Here is a 19135-nt window from a genome sequence, read left to right on the forward strand (position 1 = left end):
CTCAAAAGCGCTATAAACTCCAGAGGCCCAAACTCCATTTGCTCCTTTTGTGTCTTCCCTGTCTGGAACCAGCAAAAATCTCTGCCTACCTTGAATTGACAAACTAATAACTTAGCTTGGTCAATGTCATCTTGAGCCTCATAAAGCTGATGCTCCCATGCAGAATTGAATTTAAGAAAAGAAAATTGCCAGGGGGCTATTGTAAATCAGATTTATTATTTCTGATACTGTCTTCAATTAAGTCCTAGACTTTCCCTCCACTCCTTATGCTTGTAATAAAATAACTTTATAGGCCTGAGGTGGAAGTAATTAAAATGCATCCCAAATCATAATTGTTTAACTCTTAGAGAATCAAAAACCCAAGCTGTGTCATAATTTCATATACTGATAGGCAATGGCTCTTCAACTGTGGGCAGCCAATTTTCAGTGTAAATGTTCAGTTGCACTGACAGGGCAGTCGCTCCTTTGTGATCTTCCTCTCATTCTTAACTTGTGAAATGAAGCCACACGGAGCCTGCACATATCTGTTGATCATCCTCTGTATATTTGGCACTAACTTGTAAAATACACATAAAAGAGAATTTTACATCTTGCTCATTTTAAAGCGTATTCACATAGCATTAAGCATATGCACAGTTACTAGCATTAAGTATGTTCAGACTGCGGAAAAAAATCTCCAGATCCTTCTCATCTTGGAGAACTGAAACTCTATACCTGCTGAACAAGAGCTCCCTCCTCTTTCTTCCCACCTGCTCCCTGGCAACCAATCTAGTTTATAGCTCTATGAATACTGTTTAGATGACTCGAGGAAATTATACAGTATTGATCTTTTTGCAAATCGCTTAGTTTACTTAGCGTAATGTCCTCAAGATTCATCGGTATTATAACATATTACAGTATTTCTTTCCTTTTTAAGGAAAAATAATATTCCGTTGTATGTATATACTACATTTTGTAATCCACTCGCCCACCAATAGACGTTTAGGTTGCTTTCACCACTTGGTGGACTTCGCAGGGTTAGTTCATGTATACTTTTAATTTGTTATTCTACTGAATTTTTAAAATACAGGGAATACTATTCCCATTTGATGTGTGAGAAGTCTGATGCTAATGAAATTGTATAACTTTTCTGAGAGTTTACAGCAAATAAGTAAGTGTCAGGCTGAGAATCAGCTTCATGTTTTCTGACCCTGAATCCAATGTTCTTGTCCCTTTTCTACGCTCTCCACTATGCACAACATAGTTTTTCCCTATAAATACTCTCTCCTCAGCTGCCTGTGGTGGCACATGCCTGCAATCCCAGCACTCTAGGAGGCTGAAGCAGGAAGATCAAGTTGGAGCCTAGCATAGGCAACTTAGTGAGGCCTTGCTTCAAAATAAAAAAAAATTTAAAAGGTCTAGTTATACAGCTCAGTGCAAAGGCCCTGGGTTCAATCAGTACACTGCACACACAAAAAGAGTCTTTCTCCTCTTTTTCCCCCTTGGAAATTTAGCACTTGACTCATTCACTCACTTAACTCTTAGATACTGGGAATTCAAACACAGCTACAACGCTTTCTTTTGGTGAGCTTACACACTACAGAGAGAAGAAACTTCAGTAAATCAATCAAGAAAATAACTGCATAATTTAAATCTGTGGTGTATTAAAGAAACTTACACAATTCCAGCTGGAGACATAGCCAAGTGGTAAAGTGCCTGCCAGACATGAGGCCCTAGGTTCAGTCCACAGCACACCCCAGGCAAAACCCAAAAAGTGATATAATTGTATTAGTGTATCACAGGAGGACAGATCCAATTGAGGTGGTCAGAAGAAAAGGCTCATTAAAGTAAAGACAGCAGCATGTGCTAAGGTCCTGTGGTGAAGGAGAATGTGACATTTATGAAATCAAAGAAAGAACAGAGAGCTCACTAGAGGGAGGTGAGACAAAAGAAGTAGGCAAAGGAAGTATCATGTTAAAGTTCTGGTTTTTATCTTAAGAGCAGTGGGAAACTCCTGAAGGACTGTAAACTAAAGAGGGATGTGAGCAAGACCAAGTTTTGAAAAGCATCACTCAGGCTGCAGGGCCAAGCATCTATTGGAGGACAAGGGTGAGAAGGGTAACATTGCACCTACTGCAAAAGTCCAGGCAAAAGATCAGTAGCTTAAGCTAAGGTGGTGTTGGCAGAGAGCATGGGGCCATGGGAATGGGAGAGTGAGGTGTTCTCTGGGAAGGGACAGTAGAGGGGATGGAGTGGGAGGAAGGAGATCTCGCTCAAATCTCAGACTTCAGTAAATGTGCTACTTGATGTCAGCAGGAACCCTGGGAAAATATCACATTCAGAGGAAAAATACTGAATGGGATTTTCAAATGCTGAGCTAGAAAATTATTTTGAGACAAAAATAATTTTACATTCAAAATTAATTTGGAATATAGTAGGACCTCCCTAATCCACAATAATAATCAGAGATGGCAAATGTATTTTTGCAACTTAGTAAGTAAGTAGACAATTTAAAATTAAGGATGATATACTTCCTCTTGCTGCCTTAATTATTAATAACATCATTTTGGAGTGTGTTAGTAAATATGTTATATTTTAAGAAACAATCAAGCTGTGGTTATGGGAGACCATACTGTCAAATTGGTAAATTTTGACTGAGGCAAAAGTGTGGGGAAATGAATGGGGGCGGTGCTTTTGTGGAGAGATTTATTGGGCTAAGTGAACCAATGAGGTTCATTGGTATTTATGAGTGGTTCATTAGTGTGACTATCTGAGCACAAAGTGAATTCACATTAAATGATAAGACTTTCTAATAATTAGTATGTGCCACTCTTTAGAATTTGTAATTAGGAGAAATGGACAAAATGAAAAGAAATAGATGAAAGGATAGTTGTTATAAAATTGAACTCCTTTAAAGCCAATTCAGTTTCTTTGTGAAGCAAACAAGGCAAAAGGGACCAAAAGAATTGAAAATGCATTTCCTCTCTTGGTTGGTAAATCAACTTCAGGCTAGATCAACGTTTCTGGGTTTTATCCTAAAAGTAATAGCAAACCCCTGAGGGATTTAAACTTAAGAATGACATGATCAGAACCGGGTTTTGAAAGGGTTTTTTACCTCAGCGCCGTTGACGTTTGGGGTTGGATGATTCTCCGTTGTGGGGAAGGGATCTGCCCTATGCACTGCATAGCGTTGAACAGTATCCCCAGTGCCAATAGCAACACTCCCCTCAGGTGTAACAGCCCAGAATGCCTCCAGGCATTGTCAAATACATCCTGAGTATCAAAGTCACCCTGTTTAAAAACAGGCTATTCAATTCCCAGTACCGGAAAGAAAAACAAAACACAACAAAACAAAAAAAATAGGTCATTTAAAAACAGGCTAAGTCTAGGATGCTTGAGGTTGTCACTGGACAACCAGTTTATGCTCATTTTGTTCCGTAAATGTTTACCGGGGGCCTTCCCTAACGTGATGTGCAAAGAAGAGCAAGACAGTTGCTCTGTTTTGAAGAAGTATTTGATGGGGGCTGGGAATTTAGCTCAGAGGCACAGCGCCTGCCTGGCAAGTGCAAGGTCATGAGTTCGATTCCCGGTACCGGAGAAAAACAAACAAACAAAAAGAAGTATTTGATGAAGGAAATCTGACAAATTTAGAAATTACAGAATTATAGGAAAGAAAGATCATTATTCCAAAGTAAGATAGGGAAGAATGGTCTCCCCCTCTCCCTCCCCTCTGCTCCCATCTCCCTCTCCCTCTCTCTCTCAGGTGTGGGTTTCTGTCATAGCCTTGAATTTTTCTGCAACAAAGATCCGAGGAGCAAGATCTTGGGATCAGATTTATCAGTGACTGGGGTTAGCTGTGCTTGTCACACTGAGAACTGAGCAGGACAGAGGCAAACTCAGGGGAAATTCCTTTGCATGAAGTCTCTCCTAACTTCCCTGGCACGTTGCCTTATCTACTGTGCCTTTTCTCTCCATTTTCTTCCTCTTGCCTGACTCCCTTTGGTCCTACCAATGTACTGAAATTTCAGTGAGCCTTATAGAAGAGGAGACACCTTATCTTCAATCCTGCCAGTCCTGCTTAGTATGTATCATTCCATTTCTCATCCCATCCCATAATAAAAAACCTTCTGCCATGATTCTCGCCATAACAACGGACTGTTATTGCCGAGTCCCACAACCTCTCTTCTGTGTTCCATTGAACACTGATGGCAGCCTTCCCCTCTGTCTGTCCTCCCAGCTCTGCTTTGTAGCTTGCCCTTGCTGCTTCTCCTCTCATTGGGCTTTGTCCCCTGGCTTTTCCCAACTGACTTACTCACTAAATGGCTGATTCGAGAGTATTTAAGGAGTTTTAGCAAGAGATGTGTCTTGCTTTCTCAGTATCCCTCTCTTAGGTAAGGTGAGCCAGTATGCTTGTAAGTAAACTGATCATGGTCACACCCAGATTTCTTCTGAGATTAAATCTGCCACTTCAAACTTTGCGTGCTGGCTGGCCCCTTTTTAGTAACACAACTATTTTCCATTGAGCAGAGTAAGGTCTTGCATGACAAAACACGTCTTTGCTCCTGCTCTGCCTGGCAAAGGTAAGCAGGTCATGGATGTGCCCTGAAAGCGCTCCTCTTTGTGTCACTTTAATGCCTTTGTGGAGGCTGGAAGAAAAATGAGTTCTTTCTGCCCAAGAAAAGTATGAGAATTTTCAAGGCTGATCTTCAGGGTCTCTGAGACATCTTTAATTCATTTAGAAAAATATAGAAACTAACACTTTGTTTTGATGTTTTGTGATAGTGCCTGTTAGTGATGGTTCCCAAAGACTCAAGCAATCTAAAGAACTGGACAGGAGCTCTGGATTTCTGCGATGCAGAAGGTGGGACGCTGGTGGCCATTGAAAGTGAAGTGGAACAAGGTAGTGTACTCAATGCTCAATGGGGCCAAAACAACCATTTTTATTCCAGTAATAATTAAAATATTCCAAAAATATTAACATTTCCAAATCAACATTTAAAATCTTGTGTCCTTGACAACATATAATTTTTCAGTTTGATTCACATGAACCCTATGAATCATAACCTGTGTAAAAGACAGTATAGTGCATTGCTTTATAAATTACTGAGCTTTGGAGGTTTTGATTTTACCAGTAGCTAGAAAAAATACAGACTTATTTATGATCTCTGCTTCAAAATGGCTAAAATAATCCCAAATACAATCTACTATAATTGCATGGAATAATTTTTAGATCCCTTTAGATTAATTTACACACTTATATTTGATATTTAGGCAATTATGTACTTTAGTTTAATTATAGTAGATAAATCCTCTGTTACTTAAAAAGCATTGAATGAACACTGAAAATTGCTTTGTTAATGATCTGATGGAATCTCAGGTTATGGAGCTAATTTCTGTCAATTTGAACTGAAACAAAAGTGAAAGAAACTGCATTACCTTAACGAGGACAAAGAAACAAATTCTACAATTGATTCCTAATTAAGTTTTGCTATCACTTAAATATAATCAGAGCTCTAAAGAGAATTTGATGATTACCCAAATGGTTTATATGGTATTAAATTAGATAATGTATTCCTATTTTTCAGCTTTCATTACTATGAATCTTTTTGGCCAAACCACTGATGTGTGGCTAGGGTTACAAAGTGATGATTATGAAAAATGGCTAGATGGAAAGCCTGTGGCTTATTCTAACTGGTCTCCATTTGATATAATGAATGTAAGTTTTAAGATTTTTTAAAAATTTTTTTAACAAGAAATATTATTCAAGATTTGTTTAATAAAGCTTTTTCTTTCAAAACTTGTATGTATAAATTTATTTTAGTTTATTAATATGTCAATTTTTTAGTCATATAATTTCACATATGAATGTAATATTTCATCACAATGATTATTTATTTTACAAGTTATGAAGTGGCTTGTAAGTTTACTAAATACAAATAAAGAGAGAGTAGTGTTTTGATTTTTACAATTATGTTCTAAATAAAAACTTCAATGTTATAATGTTACATGTTACTATATTTTTATAACATGTGTGTTATTTTAAAGATTCCAAATCATAATACCACTGAAGTTCACAAACACATTCCTCTCTGTGCCTTGCTGTCAAGTAATCCTAATTTTCATTTCACTGGAAAATGGTTTTTAGAAGACTGTGGAAAAGAAGACTACGGATTTGTCTGTGAAAAAATGCAGGGTAAGAAATAATTAGGTTCTGATTCTTTTCATTTTCTTGGCCCCTCCTATCTTCCATATTTGCTTTACAAAGCTGTAGAGTAAACAGTTCCACAGCTAACATTCTGAAGCATGTGCTCTTTGTTTTTAAATCTATTTAGTCATGTAATCCCTACTACCCTTGGACTATGTCCTTTAGTTGTGTTTTAAGGACTGCTGGGGCCCCTTGACTGAATACCAACAATATGCATCCACTTTAGGCCTATTAAGTGGTTTTATTGCTTTGTTCTAGGATTGTATGTCTGTATTAGTCTATTTTCTGATACTATAATGAAACACTTTAGTGCAGTTAACAGGCCACCTTTTAAAGAAAAGAACTTCATGTTGGTTCAGAGTTCTGGCCCAAAATCAAGGATCTACATCTGTTGATGGACTTCTTGCCGACAGACTCCTAAGGCGGTACAGGACATCACAGGGCAAGAGACAGGGAGAGTGAGTGTATCCTCTCTCTTTCCCTACAGAGCCACCAGAGTTCAGTCATGGAGGCTCCACCCTGATGACTTTGTGTAAACCTAGTCCCCTCCTGAAGTCCTCCCTGTAAACCTCATATTCAGATTGTTGCCACCCACTTAGTCTCTCAGAATGGGGGTTAAACTTCAAAACACAGGCCTCTGCGGAATGCATTCAAACTATGTCTAAGCCACAGCAGTCTGTTCAGACAAATTTTTAAATGTTACCCAGAAAGTTTTTGAAAAGAATCAGGAAAATGACCAGTACATATTCACTGTTTTCTCAGGACCCTAAATATGGTCTCTGTGGCTAAATAGGACATGCAGGATGTTTCTTGAACCGAAGGGCAGCTACCCCAGCGATTCCTGGTGTGGAATGCCAAATGCATGTGTTCGTCAGCTTGAGATCTAGCTTGGCTCCTAGTTATGCAGGTCCCAGTCCCTGTTCCATGGGCAGAGCAATACATCATGGCAGGAGCATGTCCAGAGCAAAGCCACTCATCTTACATCCAGGAAACAGAAAGGAAGGAAGAGGAAAGAGTCTAAGTTCCCACAGTCCCTTCGAGGGCAAGCCCCTGGTGACCTGTAAGTAGGCCTCCAAGTAGGCCTTAAAGATTTCACCACCTCCCAGGAAAGCCATCCTGGGGACTGTCTTTAACAAATGGGCCTGGGAGACATTTAAGATCCGAATTATAGCACCACGTGTTTACAAACGGCCAACGGGATCAATAAGGTGTATGAGTGCCCTGTGAGTGACCCTGAGTCGTAAAAATAAAACCCACAGCTCTTGCTTTTGCTGAGTACCAGGTATCTGTACCACACCACCCTGGGAGGGCACCTTTGAGCCCAGGGCTGTGTGGCACTCGGCGCAGCCTAGCACATATGTGTTACTTGGAGTATGAATTCCACTTCTTACTAAGTGGTGCTCCATCCTCAGAAAAGCAGTTCCAGTAATTCTCCATTTCTTGTTAATTATCACTTAAGCATAGTAGTCAGGAACTGAAAGAAGATACTAAATCTGTAACAGCAAGAGTAATATAGGAGGGGAGGAGCCTTACAGGGAAAGAAAGAATATCAGTATACCTTGTACTTGCGCTCTTATGAAAAACTTGGCACTGTGCCTTGGCTTACAAGCGGTAGGCCATAAAAGTCCTCAAGACAATGAAATAGACCAAAGTCTCCCCATTTTACGGATAAAGAACTTGAAGCTATAAACAATAACATACTTAAGGACTCTCAGTTAAATATGATGATTCTCTTCTACTACTGTGAAAGTGATCTCTTCTTGAAATTTACCCTCTCTGATCACTTTTTTTTTTTTTTTTTTTTGGTATTTTGAGGACTATCAATATAGGTGTTCTTTTGGAGATAGAAGAGAGTAGTGGTGGTTGGGAACACTGGCCTGAAGCACCCCGTCAGGGGCTCCTACCTCACCTCTGTAAATAAACTTCAGTCAACTTATCTAAAAACCTTGATTTTAGCATCTATTGAATGAAGTAGTCACTATTTCAAACATTCAATGCATACATAATGCCCAATATAGTTTCTAACATATGGTGAACAAATGATAGTTTCATAAATTGTTATTATGAAAGTTTCATTCAACCCAACAAATTCTTATAAAAGACAGTGAATACCAAAGTTTTACTCCTTTATTTGCCACAAAACTGTGTGCTGAGCTTGAGCTTGAGCCTAAAAGTGCTTATCTGACGGAAAGATAAAAGAGGTAGGAATAAAAAGAGAAAGGCAAAGTCAAGATCCACTCCTGCTAGTTTGGAACCTGATTTCCAATAGATCTTTCTTTCTCAGAGCAATGAGTGATGAAATCACATTGCTGAAAATCACTTCTGCATTGATGGAACTTGAAGGAACTAATTACATAAGGAGAAATTCATATATGTAAAAGTAGAGAACTATAACTCAGTGAGGGAAATAGTCAAATTGGTATTTGGGTCACATACACAAACAACTGAAATTACTTTTTTTAGTGGTACTGGGGAATTTTAGTGGTACCCACGGTATTCTCACTAAGCTACATCTCCAGCCCTTTTTATTTATTTATTTATTTTTTCAATTTTGAGAATGAGCCTTACTAAGTCACTAAGTTGCCCAGGCCAGGCTTGAACTTGCAGTCCTTCTGCCCAGCCTCCCAGAATGCTGGGGTTACAGGCCTGTACCACCACACCCCACTGTATTTCAATTACATTAATTTTACCAATTCTCCTCATTTTGAAATAGCTACTTTGTTATTACCCTGATTTAGTATAAATAACCACAAACTGGGTACATAGACTGGCAGACAGACTTCTAGCAAAGAGTAAACTGATAGAAGCACAGTCTATCACAAGTTAGTTGGTAAATAGAATAATTTCATTTTGGTTTGCAGTATGCGCTATTACTATATGGAGATTGCACTTTCAGGTAAAAGTCCGTTTCCCACTTCGCCACTTTTATGCGGGGAGAGTGTGACCCGAGTAAGAGATGAGAGCAAGAAGCAGTTTTTCTTGAGTGTCCACCTGTCCAGGTCCAATAGCACGTGATCTGTACACGAATCTCAATGAATTCCAGCCCACACCTCTCAAGGGGAGACCTTATTAATTTCTTATAGACCAGAAATTTAAGTTTAGGGAAATTAATTTTCCCAAGATTACTTCAGCTAGTTAGGGACACGCATGGGATTAAGTCCTTTTTTTTTCTTTTTGGCCATATCCACACCTCCCCATGCTCCTTTGCAGTGGTTTCAAATGTAGTAAAATGAACACAGAGAGAGGAATTCAAGCCACGTTAGATCAAGTAGTAAGGAAACCTAACTTTGTTTTCATGTCTCAGCTTTGCTAAACTCAGCCTACCCTAGCACATAGCATAACACCAAACAAAAAGTCAAACGCACGTAGTGAAGAGGGAACACCTGTGGGTCCCACACAGGCTTGCCTTTCACCTGGTCACAGCCACTCATGGACAGGCGAGCCCTGCTGCTCACCTGCTGGAAAAGCCATGCCTTGTGATTTATAAATCTGGACTCTGCAAGGTGATGCATTGATAGTAACTGTTGTAGCAATTGTGTATATTTGTAGTATTTGTTAACTTAAGTTCTGTTTAGAATTTATACATTAACCATGGTAATGACAATAATATGGCATCAGAAATTTAATCAAGTGTTTTATCTGAGAATATGCGCTTGTAAAATTAAGTTTGCAATGCAATCTATGCCTACATTATATTTGTTAATAATCTCTTATTAAGTATGGAGTTCTGCAGGAGAAGTGTGATAGGCAGAGTGCAGCTACTAGAGGGAAACCTGACCAAAGAGATTATCGACCAAAAAGTGGCTGGTTTGGCAAAGAGTGGTCAAAAATGGAAAAGTCAGAAAAGATTCAGTCTGTGTTTATATTTTTAAAGAAACCCACTTATTAAATTCCCTAAGTGTTCTAATTCTTTAGCAGGGTATATATTTCCAGGTAATGTTCTCATTTCAAAATAGTTAATTCTGGAAGAAAAATTCCCTGATCAATCAAGGATTTTTTTTGTTGTTGTTCTTGTTCTAGATATTTCTGGACACCATGTAAATCCAGATATGTATCCAATGCCCAATACCTTAGAATATGGAAACAGAACTTACAAAACAATTAATGCAAATATGACTTGGTATGAGGCAAGAAAAACCTGCCTGCTGCAGGGAGCAGAACTTGTCAGCATTTCAGACCAGTATCATCAGTCCTTCCTCACCGTTGTCCTCAACCGGCTGGGACATGCCCACTGGATTGGACTGTTCACCACTGACGTAGGTGTCCTGAATCTTTGGAACATCTTTGCATAACTGAGTTTCGCATCTACCTCCTTAGTGACAAGATGTAGCCACTGAACTTAGTACAAAAAATAATTTCCTAATAATACAGTAAATTGAAGGTTTAAATAGTTGGTTTATACAAAAACTGCTAACTAACCTTAGGAGCAGCCTATGACTACAAAACAAGAGTGTCCATCTTTCTAGGATGCACGTCAACTTGCTTCATTTTTAGACTTAGTGCTCCTCTAAAGTTCTCTGGTCATTTCCAAGCACCCCTGAATCCCGCCACATCTGTGCTTCAGAACACACCTTGAACTCAAGCACTGCACTGGGATAACTGGTTGCACATCAGGGTTCCCCAAGAAAAATTACTCATGCTTCCTGCCTAGAAAGTTGATTGTTAATTAATTCAGTACCTCTTAAAATTTAGCATGTGTGGTGTGGGTTTTGTTTTTTTCCTCTAGTAGTGGGATTTTCTGTTTTGTTTTCTGGTGTTTTTAAATGAAAGTATCACACAAAGTAGTGAAAATTAAACTCAATTCTATCTTGAACCCTTGCTCCACTTCCCTTGTAAGCAGTTTCTTGTGTGCCATCTAGAAATTACCTGTGTATCCACATTTTGCACATGTAATAGAGGAATATGCACATTGTGTGTTAAGCACAAATGAGATCACACTATGTATGTGCTCCTTAAATTTGCTTTTTTATTTAGTGTGTCTTCCGTAATTTTCCTCCTGAGCACAAAAAATTTCATGCATCCTCTGGAATAGCAGGACATAAGGATATACTGTGCCACAATTTATTAAAACATTCTCCTATGAATGCATATTTGCACAACAAAAAGTACTTGTACAGTTAGGATAAATTTCTAGAAGTAAAATTACTAAGCACATGCAAATTGTAACAAGTGCTGCTAACTCATCCTCCAATACTCTGCACAAATTTATACACTCTATAATAATACCTAGTGTTTTTGTTTATTGTTTTTGAGACAGAGTCTTGCTATGTAGTTCAGGCTGACCTTGATCCCACTATGTAGCCCAAACTGGCCTCAAACTTCAGCAGTGCTACTGCCTCAACCTCACAAGTGTTGGGATTACAAGCATAGCTGCCATGCCTGCCATTATATCCAGGTTTTTCCACATCCTTACTACCACACAATATTATCAAAGTGTTAATCTTTGCCAGTAGAATGAGTGAAAGAATGGTATTGGATATAGCTTTATTGTATTTTTGTATCAAAAATATTCTAATTTTATGCAGTCAATTTTGCTGTATGGTCTCTGGATTTTATCTGACTTGGATTATACACCAAATATATTTTAAAAATGTAACTAAGTTTTCTTTAACACTTTTATGTTTTCAATCTTATGTTGGAATCCTTGATCAATCTGGAATTTACTTTGGTGTAAAGAAACAAGGTTTTGATCTACTTCCCTCTGATTACTTACTCAGAAATTATGGTGGCAAGAAGCCAAGGATTCCTAAAAGCCAAAAAAAGATGTCATTTATGGCAAACATTCCTTTTTCTCAGGCTGTTTTCATAAGCTGTCTTATAAAAAAGTATGGAAATAAAAATCTGTGTGGGAAATATGGGGTGCTTAGACAGCACTGGGTAACCTTGCCTGCAGTTTTCCAAGTAAATGATGACTCAATTTCCTTCCACAGAACGGTCGTAATTTTGGCTGGTCAGATGGCACCAAATCCTCGTTCACTTTTTGGAAAGATGAGGAGCCATCCTTCTTTGGTGACTGTGTTTTTGCTGACACAAATGGACACTGGCATAGTGCAGCCTGCGAGTCATTTCTGCAGGGTGCCATTTGTCATGTGCCCACTGGTAGGTACATTATATTCAACACAAAAATATGTCCTGTACACCTATCGTGTGCAAGAGTGCACTGAGCAGCGGTATGGGCATGAGTTGTGAGAAGTCTCTGTCTAGGAGAAGTTTCTGCTCGGGTCAGTGATATAAGGACAAATAACTGTTATACCAGGCATGGCTTTCAAATAGAATGGCAAGTGTTGTGGAATTCTCAAGGAAAGAATGCATCATATCCATTTGGGGAAACACAGAAAGGCTTCTTGAAGGACATGACAGTGCAGATGGGCCTTGAGACAGTGAGGTATAAAGAAGCAATAATAGAACAGGATGAAGCACCCTTAGGAGAAAAGCTTGGATGAAAACAGAGGGATGGCAGGACTGGGTATGTGCGAGGCAAAGCTGGGGTTGAGATTTGCCTACATCGCAGCTTACAGTAAGGGAAAGAAGGAAAATCAAACTAGAAACAAACTTGAGCAGTATGTGTAGAGGACTGTGACTGAGGATTTGATTAGTTGATAAGCTTAATTATGCATATGACTATATAATATAAATAATTCTGTTCCTAATGTACTATAACACCTGCTCTTCCCTTTTTGAAAACAGTGAATTCATTGAGTGCTGGTGAAGTCCCAGGCACTAATGTATTTAAGCTTCTAAAATTGGAAAAATGGTATCATTGTTAGGTCCCTTTATAAAGAAACCAGTATGTAGGGTCATGTGCCTACAGCCACACATAGGAAGTGGCAGAGCCAGGATCTCAGCATGGCTGTGTCTGACTGCTGTGCTTGCTCTCTGTTACAAAGTTCTCTCAAGTTTCTTTTATTTTATGGTATGATGCTTTATTGAACACATTATTTTCTCACATAGGTTTGTTAGTAAGGGTTTTTTTTTTTTTTTAATCTGTGATACTCGGCACTGATAGAATGTATTTTGTACGTTTAGAAATCCCTTTGCCAGCATCATTTTGCTGCAACTATTTCCAAAAATTCCATTTTCCAGATGTCCCAACCTTGTTGTAAACATGACCCAGTCAAGACTTAAACTGAGCTTACAAAACTATGTATTAATATGCCATGCTATGTTTAGGTAAGGATTATTTCTTTCAGAAGTGCTAAAAACTGGCTGAAGTCTCATAATCATTTACATTATATCTAATCTTTCAGAGTATTACCATGAAAATCTTACTACATGTATTTATCTTGGTCATTCATAGAATGTAATGCAATGTTTATTTCAATAAATGAACGCCAACTCCACCCTGAAATCATAACTGATCTTTCTTCATAGAGACAAAATTATTTGAACATCCAACGTTGTGCTCAGAAACATCTATTCCCTGGATAAAATTTAAGAGTAATTGCTACAGTTTTTCTACAGTCCTAGACAGTATGAGTTTTGAGGCTGCTCATGAATTTTGCAAAAAGGAAGGTAATTCTTTTGTGATGGTAAAATGCTTTCATGTGCTTCTGCTTGACATTTCAGTAAGCAATGTGGTTTCGTTGTTTGTCTGATTAGTTAGTGACATTAGGAGTAACAGAAAAACTACTAAAAATGCATATTATTGAGTTTCTTTGTTTGAGAGGCAGGTAATATATGCAACTCAGTGTCCAATGTAGAATTTGAAAACATAAAACAATTTCTCAACATATTACACTTTCCCAAGAAAAGGTCCTTTCGAAAGCACTTGCATTATGAATTTTTAATGTTCTCTAAAATTAATACTGCTTTAATTTCTTAAGCACAAGCCTGTATGTGTTAATAAATATGGCTTTACTTGAAAGTTTTAATCAAAAATCATTTATTAATGGTGGAAATTTGGGGCTGGGTGTGTATCTTAGTGGTAAATCACATACCTAGCATGTGTGAGGCTCTGGTTGACCTCCCCCCCAGAGTCAAGTGCACATGCCCACATGCACGCACACACACACACACACACACAATCATGTCAAATAATGGAATTTCTTTTTTTTTTTTTACTCTTTAAAGCCTGAACTCTACAAGGAGTGGTATAGGAAACATTTTTTAAATTATATGTATGTATAAGCACAAATACTTGTTCATTTGCTACTTTTCTCTTTTGTAGGATCTAATCTGTTAACAATCAAGGATGAAGATGAAAATTCATTTCTCCTGGAAGAGCTCTTAGCTTTCGGTTCTTCTGTCCAGATGATTTGGTTGAACGCTCAACTTGATAGTAACAGTAAGAGAGGCGAGGAGAGGGCATAAATAAATATATGGCTGCTAGGACTGATGATAATGGCATCTGTGAGCCAGAAAATTCTCATTGGACACATTTTCGGGGAAAAAATAGCACGGATCTTAAAGCTACTTTTCCAAAAACAACATTGTTATCTTTTTATGTGCTCTTATCCTTTGAAATAATCCCAGAATAACAAATATCAAAACAAACAAGTTTCGCTTTGTACTTCCCGTGAAGACGCCTGGCTGGGCCTCTGTTCAGACCCAGTCGCAGCCTACTCACCACAACCTACTGACCTGAAAATGCCCCAGATTCCTCAGTATTACAAAAGCACAACAGTTACGGAAATGTTTCAGTGACAAATTGTACTATCAGGACTCTTATTTGCTACTCATAAAAGCCAGAGTTTGTAGTAAAATGGAAGCATGGTATTCTTTTCTTTATGTAATTGATGCTTATTGAAAGGTACTACTTATAAGGAAAATTATTTTAATTGGCATGGAGAGCTTGTTACAGTGGTGTACCAGGGCAGAGGGTAAACCTGCCCTTGCAAGGAATATTTTAATCACTGACATTATTTAGAATTTTTAGCAGATGGTGATAATAAAAAACAGGCTGGCTTTTAGTTAATTTTATTGTTAGTTTCAAGTTCTTTACAGACAGAGCACCCCATGCGCACCTTATTGCCTATTCCCAGGAGGAACTCTCCCATTGCCCTACTCCCTTGGTATATTACTAGCTTGCTATTTAAAATGCACTGTAAAATTCCTTTAGAAAGTGAGTCATTTTGTAATGAGAGAGATATTAGGACTTCAAAAGATTCTTTCTTTACATTGACTACTTTCATTTACTAAATGATTTCTTTAAATTGATTAAAAATTACATGGAATCTTTAAAAATTCAAACTGTTACATAAAAAAATGATATCCTAAATGAACTAAATGACAACAATATATCTAAATTAAATAGAGGATTGCTTACAAAGTAACTTTGTTGTATCTGTTGGGTTCATGACTATGCATATAAAGGTAGGCAGATGCTTCCAAGAGAATCTCATTAAATTTTGGGGGCGCTTTTTATGGTTCTTCATTTCAGACTTAAAATGTCTCACAACCATGCTCATCATTCATAGTAAATCAATAATTTTTCCACAGATGAAACTGTAAAGTGGTTTGATGGAACACCCACAGACCAGTCAAACTGGGGCATTCGGAAACCAGACATGGACCCCCTCAAGTCCCACCAGTGCATCTCCTGGAGGATCCCTGAAGGAGTGTGGCAGTTATCCCCATGTCAAGACAGGAAGGGATTTATATGTAAAATGGAGGCAGGTTGGTAACAGCAGTGGGTAATGCTTCATCTGGATTCTACCCTGCTTACTGTTAACCCACCATGTTAGCATTTAAAGGTTATGTGGAATCCATGTATTCAGAGATTATCTGCTAGGTTCTGGCATTATCATCTTATTCTATAGCAAATAAGCCAGAGAATATTCAGCTCCTTTTTTACTGATATGAAGGAACAAATCCTTATAAATACAAAGGTTCTGTGACTTTCTCGTGAGATACTGGCTTTAATTGAACAGCCAAAAAGGCAATTTACCTCAAGCGAAGAGAACTAGAACTTAAACCAGCAGCTTTCATTCAAATGTTGCTACTCAGGATGTTAAAGTTCCACCTTCAGCCTCATGAAATGGCATCTATTTTTTCTTTGTTTGTTTTTGGTTTTGTTTTTTTTCCGGTACCGGGAATTGAACTCACAACCTTGCACTTGCCAGGCAGGCACTGAGCCACTGAGCTAAATCCCCAGCCCCCAAAATGGAATCCATATATTTGATATATATTTCTGTTAACAATCAGAACAGATTCTAGATGCCATTATCATCAGGAAGGAGGGATTGGTTCTCCCTGAGTTGCTGGAGAAGTCTTTGGAGATGAGGCTTTGGAATCTTGAAGGATGAAGGGAATTTTAGATGCTGGAACAGAGAGGAGGAACAAAAGGCCTAGAATGGCCAGAGGCAGCAATGGAAAATGAGTTTAGACTGGAGTAGAAGGCTCCTGTTTGAGGGGAAGGGAATTGAACTGACCAGCGAGGCAAGACCCAGCCACAGCCAGGCTAATAGGCTGAGCTTCCTGGTGGAGGAGACAGGAACCTGCTGTGTGCTCTGTGGATACCTGCAATGAAACCGCACTCATCCAGTGCCAGGATCAGTATGTGTAATCTCCATGACAGAACTTTAAAAGGAGAGGACAAACAGGAGGAGAGACTCATCAGGCCTTGGAGACTGATTAGACAGTTGGAATGAAGGGAAGAAAAATCTGTGAGTGTGGGCACCAGTGTTTGAAACCCTGGGAGCATGAGTATTAATTCTGTCTGAGAAACATAACTAAAGCTAACAAATAGTATGCCCAAGTTATTAGCAGCCTCTAAGTATCAAGAACAAATCAGAAACACACAATCTCTTCTTGTATGTACAGGACTTCAAAGCTCTTTATAATACCCGACACCTCTTTTATCCTCACAGCAACTTCCCAAGGTAGTGGAACAGTTAAAATATCCCCACTTTACAGATGAGAAAAATATTTGTGCAAATTGAGTCTGCATCAGGACTGCACTCCAAATATCCTAAGTGCTCCTTCCTTATCCTGAAAATAAGTATCTTTTAACAGTCTTTAATAAAGTACTTTCACTTACAATGTTTTCAATAATGTAATGCCAAATTGCCTCACATTAGTTTTAAATTACAAAACCAAGCTTTTTTTTTTTTTTAATGTGGTTTGCTATTGATAACAACAGTGATGTTTCTTATCCATCCTCCGAGTGAGGGCAAGTAGAGCACCCAGTGTCTCCTCCTCTCAGACGTGCTCACTGAGCCTCCTCTGGATCAGCCTCTACATCTTTCTCAGGCCTTTCCCTAGGTCAGAACTTGCAGAGTTCAAGTTTGACATGGTCTGCTTGAAAGGGATGTATTTGTACAATAGAAAGTCCTAAAACAGGGGCTACCTCACTTTTTAAGTGGAGGAGTTATTCATTTCCCAGGACTCTTTAGCTGGCAGAGGTAAGAAGATGCTGATTATAAAATCCTTGCATGGAGCCAGGCAAGTTATCCTTGCTGGACAAAATCCACATTAGATCCTAATAAAACTTTATTTTACCTGTATTTCTATTGCACCACAGTGCTGAGACTTGATCAAAATTCTTTGGCTTAAAAAAATGAGTGTATATTTGTGAGCACCAATAATAAACAACACTATAAACCCAGGGGCACCAATTTTTTCTTATGAAGGGCCACAGAGTGAGTACTTTTGGCTTTAGGACCATATGGTCTCTGTCGTTCTGGGATTGCTTTATGAAAACAGTCATAGACAGTACATAAATGAATGAACATGGCTGAGTTCCAATAAAACATTACTTATAGAAATAAGTGGCCAGATTTGACCCATAAGCCATAGTTTACTGAACCCTGCTATACATAGTGACGTGATTTTGCTGAAAACCTTAATTATAATTTTTTATTGATTTTAGATGTTCACACTGAAAAGAAGCTTCCAGGAAAAGGTAGGTTGGGATATTTTGATTTTTCTAAGGAATAATAAAATAGACAGCACTATGTGACAGTATCTCTCTTGCTTCATTGTCACCGAGGTTTTCTTTCTTCACCTTCTTTCAGAGCCCAGCCATGGCATTGTTCCTCTGGCAATCGTGCTGACACTGGTAATAATCCTGATCATCTCCACACTTTCCTTCTACATCTACAAGCGGAATAGTAACTTCTTCCGGAGACTTGCAGGGTTTGGGAATCCTTACTATCCTACCACTAACTTTAGTACAGTACATTTAGAAGAAAATATTCTCATTTCTGATCTTGAGAAGAATAACCAATGACAACGAAGCCTGAGAATCCCTCAGCCGTGAAGATGAGTAAAGAAGACCAGAGGAGTCCTGTCTGTACTTCTCTCGTACCAGATGCCCTTAGAATGTGAATAGTCTCACTGCTTTAATTATCTTTAAGTGAGTAATAGTCTTTAATTATAACCATATCCCATGGATTTTGATTTATTCATTTCCCTAAACTGATCCATTGTTAAAAAAGGGAACTCTTCAGAAAGATGGGCGGTATTAAAGGAAACTGTAATGTGTGTGAAAACTCACAAACCAATGTGGATAACAGTTTTTGTACTAATCAGTTCCTACTAAAATTTGGGGAAAATTTTAAAGCTAATTTGGTGCCTATTCAGACATTTACATTCCTTCAATTAAAAGACAGAAAGAAGTAGCAAAATAAGTTTTTAAACCCTATTTTATATATGAGAGGAAAAGCCTTCTGAGAGGTTCTCTGTTCTAATTTAATCATTCTCATAGCAAGGTCTGGAAAATACTAATTTCTAAGTTTAAAATTCACAGGTTCTGAGTTGGGCATGGAGACACATGGCTGTAATCCCAGATATTCTGCTGAAGCAGGAGGACTGCAAGTTTGAGGCTAGCCTAAGCAATTTAGCAAGACTCTGTCTCAAAATAAAATATTAAAAAAAAAGGCCGGGGGTAAAAGTCAAGGGGAAGAAAAACCCCCCAAGCCTAAACCCTAAGAACAAAAAAAAAAAAAAAAACTCACAGATTCTGGGCTCTCAACTAATATAAGGTGATATTCATTTATATTGGGCCTGACT

General features: G+C 38.3%; 1 protein-coding gene across 1 annotated transcript in view; it reads left to right on the forward strand.

The window, feature by feature from the left end:
* Pla2r1 (phospholipase A2 receptor 1, 180kDa) overlaps window positions 1-18741 on the forward strand; it is a 111450-nt gene extending 92709 nt beyond the window's left edge. The window contains exons 21-30 of the mRNA XM_005393355.2: window positions 4762-4879; window positions 5565-5695; window positions 6025-6172; window positions 10205-10440; window positions 12115-12283; window positions 13556-13696; window positions 14352-14468; window positions 15623-15799; window positions 17994-18026; window positions 18139-18741. Coding sequence (XP_005393412.1) covers window positions 4762-4879; window positions 5565-5695; window positions 6025-6172; window positions 10205-10440; window positions 12115-12283; window positions 13556-13696; window positions 14352-14468; window positions 15623-15799; window positions 17994-18026; window positions 18139-18353 — 1485 coding nt within the window. The 3' untranslated portion in view covers window positions 18354-18741. The remainder of the gene's footprint in view (window positions 1-4761; window positions 4880-5564; window positions 5696-6024; window positions 6173-10204; window positions 10441-12114; window positions 12284-13555; window positions 13697-14351; window positions 14469-15622; window positions 15800-17993; window positions 18027-18138) is intronic.
* The last annotated feature ends 394 nt before the right edge of the window (window positions 18742-19135 follow it).

The sequence above is a fragment of the Chinchilla lanigera genome, unplaced genomic scaffold, assembly GCF_000276665.1.
Source record: "Chinchilla lanigera isolate Chin_1 unplaced genomic scaffold, ChiLan1.0 scaffold00048, whole genome shotgun sequence".
NCBI lineage: Eukaryota > Metazoa > Chordata > Mammalia > Rodentia > Chinchillidae > Chinchilla > Chinchilla lanigera.